Genomic DNA, 12,476 nt, shown 5'->3' on the forward strand with positions numbered 1-12,476 from the left:
CCAAATCTCTGCACTGACGAATAAGTGGTGGGTGAAATGTCATCTACACTTTACCATGTTGCCTTGACCCAGAGGAAAGAAAAAATAAAGTCAATCTTCTTAATGTCAAAGTATCTCATGTCTCATTTTTTGTCTAATGGTTTTTCTCCTAAACAATTTTAGGAGAAACATCTGCGAGAAAATTGATCTCTACATCCAATCTAAGTGAGAATCACAAATACATCTCCCGAGTCCCAAGATCAACATTTCAGCAATAAATGTTTCCTCTAGGGATGTACTATTATTAAATAGACAAATAATAAATAATACTTATACAAATAATACAGTGTATCTACTGGGCTGTAAAACATTTAAGAACTACTGTATGTTATATAAAGAGCATGGCTGTTTATTGGATATATCTTTAGATAATTTATTGTACCTTCACTTTGTAAGTGAGACCTACAGAAGTGGATTTGAGGAGACCTTTCAGATGCAAGTGATCAGTGGGCATAATATAAATAAGCTGTCCTAAGATTAATTGGCACTTAATCACTTCCCTTATGTTGTATCTGCAATAACAACTCTAGAAATACAGAGGCAGGAATCAGTAAACTAATGTCTCAGCTTAGGTTGCTCATCTGTGAGCTGCAGTAAACCACACACAAACTGTATTTAGATCCGTTCTTTGGTTTAACAGAAGTCTATGTCAGTCAATGGTGGAATCTTGAATACTTGGCTTTCTTGAAAACTTTGTTTTTCTTATTTTTTTTAATACCATCTCAAGTAAAGTGTTAAAACATTAGGTTTTACCACCTTACCCAATTAAGCTGTCTATCTTGTGTTAACCTTTGCCTAAAACAGTTATATTTAACCACTGCAAAAATAGGAAAATCTGAAGTTTTTTACAGCAATGCTTTGATGTTTATTTATTTCTTGTGCAGATATTCACATTAACTGTACTGTTTCTTAAATAAACTATACTGTAATACATGGATGCATTAAAAGTTAGTTTTATTTTTTGCCAGCACTTTTATAATGAATACCATATTATAGCTAGATTAATAAAATAACTTAAGTCTACAACAGCTGCAGCCATCATCTGAAAATGAATTAGTTTGTTAAAGGCTTCTGTGGTCAGTACAAGCCACACTTCCTCTGTTGCTGTCTTCAGTAGAACTGCAGTACACACTTTGTAAAAAGTTTTCAGGTGGCAGCATGAAGAATTTACAGCTTCAGATATGTAAGTTTCCAGAGCAATTATTATTTTAAAACTGTTGTAGTAAAGGTGATGCTTTTATTTATTTAATTTGTTTTTCTTTGCAGATTTACTCATTTGCTCTCAAGCAATTCACGGTTTGAAAACTGTCCAAGTTGAATTTGGAGAAAATGTGATGGTACACTGTGACCTTGTTAGAAGAAAAGGCAGCGCAGATACATACTGGTATACACAGAGACAGTGCAGTGCCCCAAAGCTGATCTTACGCATTCTTACTGATGGAGAACAAATTTCACCTTACTTCTACAATGCCACTATGAAAGGGAAAGTTTCAGTACAAGTAAATCACTCTGTACTGATACACAACATCACAGAAGAAGAACTGGGGGGTTACTACTGTGCAGCATCTGGAGCACTGAACTTCAGTACAGGAACAAGACTTTACAGAACTGGTGAGTGTCTTTAATCATGTTATCTACTCTGTTACTGAGTTACTGTTGCTCAACTGTGCTGTTATACTATCTGTAGAATCATCTTCAGGACATGTAAATCCACATCACCACACCCCATGCCAGAGTCTGATTCTAGCATCTGCTGTTCTAAACTGCATCTTCATCGCAGCAATTGTTGGTGAGTGAATATCTCTGAGCATGTTGTTATTAGCCACAGTCAATTCAAATAAAATCAAAGACTTTCCACATCCACTTTACCTACAAAGCAAGTGTTGCAGCAAAATAATAAAACAAATATTTTTAACTGTGCACCAGCTCTGCTGATATGCCTCTGCAAAAGATCTTCAAAAGGCCAAACCCCTGACTCAAATCTACAGCAGCACGGACAACAGCAACAAGACCTCCTGGATTCAGAGGTAGGCATTTATTATACAATATATGAACACAACCTCAATCATTTCTATTGACCTTAATATCTGTAATTGTGTTTACTTGGTGATAAGAATGCATTAATGGGAATGAGCCAGTATATCATATGGCTTGTAAAAAAAAATCTGAATATGTTTAAGAATTGCCAAGTTTACTGATGGTTAAAAGGGTGTAAATGCAGGGCTCCATTCTAACACAATTTTCCCAGAACTGTCCCAAAGTTTTATGTCATCTGAAAATGCCAAACTTAAAATCATCCGTCACAAATTATTTATTGATTAATTTAACATTACTGTTGTATTTATTTGTATATTTTGTACTGATATGATGTCATCAGTTGTTTTTCTATAAAGTTAGAGTCTTTAATTTTTTTGTTCCTGAGTGGGGAGAGGGCAAAATGTTAAAATAAATGGCATCAGTGATCTTTTGCTACCATTCTTGGAAAGCCAAATATATTATTTCTAAAAACAGGGTGCTGGTAGGTCCCGGAATCTTTTTTCTGGCTACCTGAGCAACCATGGTGCTGGTAATGGTACTGATACAGCTATGAATAAGGAAATATCAAGGCAGCAAACTCTAATTTATGCATCGTTAAACCAAATTTTCCCTTGCTCTCATAACCTTTATGAACCTTTTCAGTCTGTTTTTTGCACCTTGCACAGTACAGTGTCTGAGCTTGATCTGATTTAGATGTTGAACTACTTGCCGCTGCCTTTAGCGTTCTTACTTCCACCAAGCACACACCACAATTGTTTTCCAGCAGAAACTATATCTGTAACACTTTTCTTTCTCCTCTTTACAACTGCTCAACTCTATCTTCTTTTTTTTTTAATTGATTCCTCATTTTACACCTAGTAACTTGATCTTTCCCCCCTGTCCTTACCTGTATGTATATAAATATATATTATCATGCAGAATTAGAACTAAAGAGACTTTTTAGCATACTTGGTGCAATTACACATTCTGACCAAATATCTTAAAAACACTTGCTGTTTACTACACATTTGTATACATATGGCTGCCTTGAGTATCCTGCTATTTTCTTTAAGCGCTTTTTCCACTAGCACCACATTAACCCTTCTACTCTCAAAGCGTTACCAACAAGCTGATTTAATGTTAAAAAAGGCGGTATTAAACAGACTCTGTGTTAAGCTGGAATCTTTTTAATGCTCTTTAATGCTATTTTTATTGCAGTGTTAGTCTGGATTAATGGAGGGAATCACAGGGCATCTCACGATACAATTTTTTTGCACAATAAGCTGCACTCGATAACAATGATATCATGATACTGTGATTCTGCGATATTTAATATATCAAAAGAAAATTCTCCACAATATTTCAAAGCACCTGTTATAGGTGATAAAATACACCTAAATAAGCAAATACCAGGAATTGTGGATTTTATTGGTGTCTGTTCCACAGAATTTAACAACCAATATTCTTCACCACAGGTTTACCCTATTAATTTAATTAACACCATCATTTGGAGTAATGAAGCAGTAACTTTAGTAAGTCAAAATAAGACTGCCTATGTTTTAATACAAATATTGATATTTGATGCAATGTATGAAAATACAATATATTGTGATATTGATATATTGTCCAACCCCTAGTGTGGAGCCTAATATCCGGCTCTCATTATTTTTCCAGTATGCTCAGGTTAAGTTTCCGACACCAACCAGAGGACCAGGGCAATGTCAGATTGACAGCACCTACGTCCTAGCACAACACCCACAAAGGGGAACATCAACCTAGATGTGCATCAACCAAGATGGTGACCTGACACAGACTGGACTTTTTGAGTAATGGTTTGGTGTGCTGTGTATGTGGGGGTGATGAAAAAAAGTAAAATGCAATTGTAATGCCGGAAATTTGTCTTTACCTTTGTCTGTTTTTATACATGACAAAGATCACATATTGCCAGAATCTTCTTTGTTTTTCTGTCTGTTCCCACCAGACCTTTTGTGCTATTTTTACACTAGCCCAGTCTGGTTAGCTACAAGCTGTCCTTGACTGGCCTAGTCTGCGATCAGCAACAAGCGTTTCTGCGCTAGCTGGCAAACCCACAATGATGGTTAGCAAACATCATCCATGCATAATTGCCCATACATCATTAGGGGTAAAAAAATATAAATATCAATATCATATTGTGATATTTTTATTTGCAAAACTGTCCTACACAGTCCTAAACAACACAAGGCTAAACCTCATTACTAAATCAACTCAGCCACTAGTCTAGGGGGTAAGGGGTTTGGGGACTGGGTGTTACGTTGTTAAAAAAGTGCAGCAGGAAACCCTGAATGTAAAAAAACCACAAGTAATCATTTTGAAGGCAGGATGGGTTGTGAAACCTTCCTGTAAGATGTAAGGTACCCCTACACATTACCAAGTAGAAAATTGTGTATGTATAGTACTTAACTGTGTTAAGCGAGCACTGTTAATACTTAACTGCACAATCCCAAAATAGTTTTAGTGAGCACAATCCTGAGCTATACTTACCTGGGTGAGTCCACACTCTGTAGAAGGGAAGACGGGAAAAGAACCTGTAAAAGAAAAGAGATTGATTATGTGAACACACTGTAAATGTGATGCATGACGATTACTGTATGTGTTATGTATATATTTAATCACATCATATTTGCCATACTTACTGTTTTCGGTAAATAATAATTTGTTGTGATAACATTTTCTACCTGTAATTAGGTTTAGTATATTCCATGGAAGAGGCTGCCTGTATATATACAGTACTTTCTAAAAATGGAGGTAATGGGTTCTTCTTTGCTGGGCATGGCAGACGCTAGCTATACCTGTGTGAGGGATGTATTTATTGTTTTGAGACTCAAATGACTTCGCAGTCATAGTCTTTAACTCTGTTAAAAGAACTTTTTTTTATTTTGTTTTTGAGCACTTGTAATTATTCTGCACCGTTGTGACAAAAATAAAGGTGATGGGAACTAAAGATAAACATCTACACCTTACTTTTGCTGTTTTTATCTGGTGCCCCAGACCATTCGCCTGACATTACCCATAGAGAGAGTCTTTTGCCTGTTTTTTTTTTTTTTTTTGGTAGTTTTTGTACACGCTTTATCACACTTTTATGCCAATAAATATTCAGTTATTGTTTTTATGCAGTTATATTAATAGCTTGGCGATTATAAATATTATCACAATATTTTTTTATATATTTTTTATATTTTTTTGATATTGCACATATTGTAAAAGGCTAGTTGTGATAATTACATTATTGGCTTACTGTATGATAAATAAACATGCTGTCAATCCTTTTTGACCACTTTAATGTTTTGCTGTTTATTTGCACGTATTTAAGTGGATATGACAACCAATGCCTACATTACAATAAAAATAAATATATTATAATATTGATGTATTATCCAAACCCTAGTCTGAAGCTCTGGTAAATGCATTTTAATTATATTAAATGATCATTACGTTATTGGCTTAAACTGTCTCCGAATTACAATAACATGGTTTATCACAGTTATTTCTTGAACAATATATTAAATATCTATATGAATTCAATGGAGAAGCCTGAAGCTTTAAAGGTTTAAAATTTATACAACACAGGCTAAGGTAGTCCTAAACCAGGCAGCTTAGTTAAAAGTAAATGCAGTGTTAATGTGTATATTGTCTTAAAGTAACTTGTAAAAATGTTAACAGAACAACTAAAGATCCGTGAGGAGATCCCATTTACATGATTGAGCCGATATGTTTACACACATGCACACCCACAATAAAGTTGTTTATTGTAATAAATCCTGGGAAAATTTTTTCATCCATTAAAAACAATTATTGTGACAGGCCTATTCATTGCAGTACATGTGATTGCAGTCAACATGCGAAATGGGAAACTGATCTGTAAAAAAATGAAAATAAAATAAAATAAATAAATAATTAAATACTAGATTACTGCATGCATATAACACTGTGTATAACACACATTCTCTAACAAGTAAAAGTCAAATCTGTTTTGTTTTTTTTTGACACTGTATGTCAGTACAATAATCTATAAGCATGACAGCATTTACTATGGTCAGTTGTTATATGTGACAAAACACCATGCCTTATCAGAAACTGAAATCTGTTTCCTCCAGACCTTTGTACGATTTTCTCAGTAGCCCAGTCTGGTTAGCCACAACCTTTCAGTGCTTCGCCTACCTTGCACTCTTGCACTTTGCTACTACTGCTAAGGCCTGGGTGTCCAGTGTAGCTAAAAAATAAAACCACAAACATTTAGTTTCAGCCTGTTCTTAACCAATGGCTGGGAATAAATGACCATGCAGCAGCTAAACAGGTCTACTAAAGGACCAATTTCTCTTACAATACAGCTCTGTTTTCTGTGTTCATTTACATGATTTTTTGTGTGGACAGCAAGCCAAAATGCAGACCAAAACTTTGTTTTTAAACATATTAGGGTATCAGGTATCATATTATTTACCCCCTTCATGGATTAGGGAGCAATTTTGCTCATTGACACAACAAAACCTTTTTGCACAAATGTGTCACTTTAATGCTTTGAACATAAATTAAAAAACTATTGCTTCCATCTCATATTAACTATGGACAAAGACAATAATGAAAAAATGTCACACTGACCATTACAAGTTGCATGCAGGTTTAAATACATTTTCACCACTGCATTATGAGTACACATGACCACCCAGGATCTATGATAAATATTTTTTCCTCAGAGAAAGTCTTTTTTTTTAAATCCTTTAAAGATAGAGGTCAGCTGACAGAATTGGTCACCCCCATCTAAGAGAAATAAGGGTGCTGCGTGTGGTCATTCATACATTATGTTTATTAAAGCACTGTTGTTTAAGGATCTGGTTCCCCTTTAGAAACTTGACAAGGTCTTAAAGTACTAGTTACAGGACTTTCTCGTAAGACCCTATGTAGAATAAATCCTATGAGATCGGCCAGCATATATCTTTGTTTAGCTTTCTCGAGCACACTATCAGCCCACATTTAAGCCCAACAAGCATTTTTCTTCAAGTCTTTTTCTTTGCGTAAAATGTTATAAGTCATGAAAATACTGAATTGTAAATTGAATTGTAGGCTGAGTGTATTGATACACCAGCATTAACAGATGCGCTAAAAGTCTGAGCTATAAATTGAGTTTAATACAGTTAATATACTGCTCAGAATGGCAAAGTTAGTGTAATAGCTGTTTTGAGTTGACAGAGAACAACAGCTTGCTTTTAGATTACCTAGAGCTTAATTAAATGTAGCTGAGTGTAAAGCTGTGTTTTTATTAACTTTATAAGTAGCCTAAAACATTTTTGCCCCAAATTTCCTCTCTCTCTGTGTGTACACATATGTGAGTGTCAGATTAAACATTGTGGTTGTAAGCAGTTTAACTCCCACTTCCTCTCACTTCTTAATCTGTTTCTTATGTTAAGCTTTTGACGCTCAACAGAAGCAGTTCCTCACTGAACCGGAGTCAGTTAGTGTGTGAATTTAGCCTACAGCATGAAGATTGTTCAAATTTACCTCTGTGAGTTAAATTACAACTTTAATTTAATTTATTCAAATTCTGAGCTGATTTTAGTTTGATTATTTAATAGGCTTTTTATCTGCTGTTTGTTTGTGCTGCTGTTTCTTCTGCTAGGTCTGCTGATGTGTTGTGGAGCTGCAGATGGATTCAGTGATCTGCTGGTAGATTTAGGACAGAATGTGACTCTAGACTGTGAGATTAGTGTAAAGCATGTTTACTGGTTTCTGATGAAGCCGTCACATCCCATAGTGTATATATTACGCTCTTTCACAAGCACGAGCACGGATGCAGTTTACGGTGACCAAGCCTTCAGAGAAAGATTCTCCCTGAAGCACTATGGTAGTTTATTTATTCAAAATATCACAGTGAATGAATTAGGAATTTATTACTGCATGAACCCAGATTCATCACAGAAAATTAGTAATGGAACCAGACTTTACATCACACAGCATTCAGATGGTGAGTACATTTATCTTTTAACTGAAAAGTGTACAGATATATGGAGCTATAAATTGTTGTAAATATTGGGGAGATGCCCCTTATCTTCAGATACGCATTTTCTTTAGATTTAGAAAAATATTTTGTATTCCCTGGTTTGTTAGTTTAACCCAGCGTCCATAGAATCGAAATAATAATAAATAAATAAATACAAATATATAAAATTATAAAAACTAATAATCATTTAGCACTAAGCCTGTTACAAAAAATATATTTTTACCATATCTTACCACATATGAATTTCAGACTTTGTTTGTATGTTGTAAACATTAATTATTTAAATAAAAATATAAAATTTCAAATTTTGAAATTTGACTTGAACGCGAGAAAGTGCGTTCCCCCACGACACTTTCGTTTTGGGCGTACGCATTTTTTTGTGTGTACGTATTGTGTATTTGTCATTAGGCGACATTGGTTTGGCTCATTTCTTGAAACTGAGATGACATTCCTATAACTATAAGGTAAATTGGACAAACAGACTTACAGTTCTTCACAACACTTCAGATAACCAGCAAAATGTCATATGTCTCCCAAAACGTTCATTCTTGCTTCTAAATGAAGTCCCTCTCCCATATAAATAGTCAGTACCATAAAAATGGCATAGATCCTTCTCAATTGCTTTGGCACATTTTCATTCATTTCATCCTCCTGTCAAAATAAACTGGACGGTGCAGCACAACTACATGGATCCTCATCACATGCTCATATCGCTCCAAAAACTGTTTACCCATGTGTCAAAACTAATTTCCTTTCTCACACAAATCATCAGTGCCCCCAAAATGCATTGTCCCTTTGGCATTGTGTAAGTACTGCAAGTCAAAATGCTAAGATGTTTTTTCTTTATGGCAGAAGTCTAGCAAAAGGAATACAATTTTCACACCACACACAATGCACTCTTTCTGCTGAGAAAATTGTAACTATTTTTATTTACAAGCACATCTTTACACATTACTTTAGGTACAAAAGAACAAAATCAAAGGAAAATGTATCAAATATACTATGTATACAAAATACAAAAACCTACAAAAACAAAACAAAATACATCAAGCAGATTCTGACTACTTTGTGTCAGTCCCCTCTCTCTCCTAGTCACCCTATTCATCTTCCTGGCCATCCATCCGCTGCCGTCTGCTTGGCCATAAATTCTCTTCAACATCGCATCGGATGTGTTTTTTAGCAATGCATTTTCTGGAACTAAATCCAGATACAAACAGTCCAGGAAGCGGTTGCAGAGGACATCCACTATGGCCCACTGAATCAAACACAGTAACAATACAGTAAGGCTTTCTTAGAGAATTCTGTAGTTCCGTCATTACCTGTTTTCCCGGCGAAAGGTTTTTATGATGAAGGAGACTGTGGAGTGTGGCACATTAGGCTGTACTCAGCGCCCTGCCTCTGCCATTTTGAGGTGATGTTTGACTACATGGTCAATAATGGTGGCCCAAATTTCATCCGGGACAGGATGATGTCTGCGAACTCCTCTTCCTCCTATTCCACCACCATGAACCCTCACTCCTCTTTTTCCTACTCCTGTACCACCACGCACCCTCAATCCTCCTCCTTCTCCTCTTCCTCTTGCTCTTCCTTCTCTTTCTCTTCCTCTTCCCCTTCCTCCAGGTGGAGGTTGGCTTTGTACTTGCGGTCTCTCCATGTTGGCATTGGAAAAAGTACTAGCACCAGGCCAAGCTGTATATATACAGCAATGCCAGCATTCAAAATCATAGACAACACCTGTCAGGTAACAAACTGATGGATTGTCACCTGTAATGTGGGACATTCCTCCTCATCAAAACCTGCTTTCACCTGTTACCTACTCACCTGATTGTCATGAATTTATGAAATGTTCCAAAATATGTGTTCTGTATTGTATTACAATTTCTTAACTCATTTTGACAATTGAGCAGACTATTCTGCAGATGTTGACTTATACGATGAAATTATGCTGACATGTTTTGGAGAGAGCAACTATTACACTGAGAACCAACCAATTGGGATAGATCAACAAGATGCATTCTTTTGTAAAATGTACTAAATGTAGGATGATTTTGTTAAGTGTAGGCTACTTGTACATAACCATTTGCAAAGATGTACTAAGTGCTTGAGACATGTACAAAGCATTTGAAATGTGATGAAAGCAATGAGAAATGCCATTCTGTTGTGAGGAACCGCAAGTTAGTTTGGGGATTTGTCCATGTTATTTTGAGAATGTCATCTCAGTTTCAAGAAATGAGCCAAACCAATTGAGAAAAACTGTAAGATATCCTTTATGCACACATTATAGTAAGCATTATTGGGTAAAATAAAGTCAATTAATCAGACAATTTCATTGGCTTACAGAAATAATCGTTCAATGTGTTTCCACTTAGCCTAGATCATATAAACATGCATAAAAGTTTGCACAGTCAGAGCACCTAGCGACCCCCCTGCATGTCAAAATACTGTTATAAACACTGTGTATCATAAAAATAGCTTAATATATGATAATAATAATTTTTTGGCCTATCACTTTAAGCACTATATTAACTTTTCATATAAAACTTGAGCTGATATTTCATTTTCTAAAGTTTATAAAACAGTAATTTTCCTGATCTTTGTTTTTAGACCATCATAACCAAACAGAAACAAATCAGCAGCTGCGGAATGAGATACAACATAAAGATGAAGAGATCAGACTTTGGAAAACTCTTTTTATCCTGTCTGGCCTGATGATGTGCATTATGCTCATTACTGTAATCGGTGAGTCATATTTTCTTTATTTGTGTTCACATTCAGTTAAATCAATCCACTGTTAACAGTGCTCATTTAACACTTGCAAATTTGCTGTGTATACAAGCATTTTAGGATACCCTACATACACATACATACACTTATAAAGTCTTATTTCAACGCATGTCAGCTGCAGTAATTTCTTAAATAAAATGAAATCACAATGAATAAATGCACCTATTAGAACAACTGACACTTGCTGGGATAGGCTTTATAAATATTAATTATCAAGTTGCCTTCGAATTTATATTGAGTTATGTTTTTGCTATTGTATGGTTTTAGTATTATACCATATTGTATTGTATATTTTGGTAGTATTGGTTTTAGAGTTATAAAAAGTGACTCCTGCTTGATTTCCTGCTTTTGCAGGTTTCATTATAAGCCACTGCAGTGGGTCTCCAAACAACGGTTTACAGCAGAATGAAGAGTCCGGCATAATAAAGGTTGGTGTGCTTTTCCTACACACACCTAGTTATCATTTGTAACTGTTAATCCTTGGTGTAGCAATGCACTGGAACACTGAGATATTGCAATGGATAAATATTACAATGTGCATTATGGAGAATATATATTTTATTAAGTATGATATCTAATGAAGCTGCACTGTCTAAGTACCAGAGCTTTAGCATCCACATTGACAGAACCAGTTTAAAACAGTTAAAATGTTCATTACGGCAAAGTATGCTGTAATAAACCATAAGGCTGCATTAAACAGTGCCCCTCTATTGGGGTAGGAAAGTTGTGTTAGAGTAGACTGGGCACAGTAACCTGAATTTATATTGTGAGTTAAGGAAGAGCTTCAGTTAAAAATAGTTAGCTGTGAAGTGCAGTAGCAGGAAACATAACAGGGGGCTGAACTCACAAGTCTCTTAATTATCTAATTTTTTCTACTTTTTAAAAAGAATTTTGGTTTTTCTTCTTAAAAATCTTAAAAAGAATTTTTTAACTTTACATTGACCTCGGCCTAACACTGACCACAGAGTTTCAGCGTGAAGTACCTAAGCCACTTAAATGATATGTTTATAATGTTAAGGTTTTAAGTATATTTTAACTATTATACTCTTAGTGTCTACATAAATAAATAATGACTTATTGGTGTCTTGCCAGTTTTCCAAGTAGCTTTTTTGTCCTCCTATTTCCTCCATACTAAAGCTCTTGGTTACCAAATTAATTCAATTGCTTAGTTTTTTTCTAATTTTTACTTTTTGCATGGATTTAAACATAAAATAAAAAAATAAAATGTGTCTTGCATTGTTTATGTAGCTGTAAAATTCCGCATTAAAATAAGATTGTATTATAAAAAAACTTACACAAGAAAACAACACAAACGTGTTTTACAAAACTTAATAAAACTGTAAAGACTTTTTTCTGCTATGATTTCTATTACTGTATGATATTATCTATAAAAAAAAGGAGAATAAAATATTATTTAATACAATTTAAGTTTTTCTAGGGTGTGTAACAGTAAATGTTTCTAATTATGTCGTTCATGCAGACATCCACATTGAACCAGGAAAATATTTTTTGTATTCTTTTTCAGAAGCTGTACACAGTAATGCAACAGAACGGCCGCAGAAGTAGCATCTTCACTGTGGTGGAGTTTACTCAGCTTAGCTCT

General features: G+C 34.9%; 2 protein-coding genes across 3 annotated transcripts in view; both read left to right on the plus strand.

The window, feature by feature from the left end:
• The window catches only part of LOC111189606 (CD276 antigen homolog), a 223,566-nt gene that overhangs the window by 110,671 nt on the left and 100,419 nt on the right, over positions 1-12,476 (plus strand). The window lies entirely within an intron of this gene.
• LOC103045084 (uncharacterized) overlaps positions 6,161-12,476 on the plus strand; it is a 40,369-nt gene continuing 34,053 nt past the window's right edge. Inside the window, exons 1-4 of the mRNA XM_049471333.1 lie at positions 6,161-7,594; positions 7,709-8,053; positions 10,694-10,828; positions 11,228-11,301. Coding sequence (XP_049327290.1) covers positions 7,570-7,594; positions 7,709-8,053; positions 10,694-10,828; positions 11,228-11,301 — 579 coding nt within the window. The 5' untranslated portion in view covers positions 6,161-7,569. The remainder of the gene's footprint in view (positions 7,595-7,708; positions 8,054-10,693; positions 10,829-11,227; positions 11,302-12,476) is intronic.

Source organism: Astyanax mexicanus, chromosome 23 (assembly GCF_023375975.1).
Source record: "Astyanax mexicanus isolate ESR-SI-001 chromosome 23, AstMex3_surface, whole genome shotgun sequence".
Lineage (NCBI taxonomy): Eukaryota > Metazoa > Chordata > Actinopteri > Characiformes > Acestrorhamphidae > Astyanax > Astyanax mexicanus.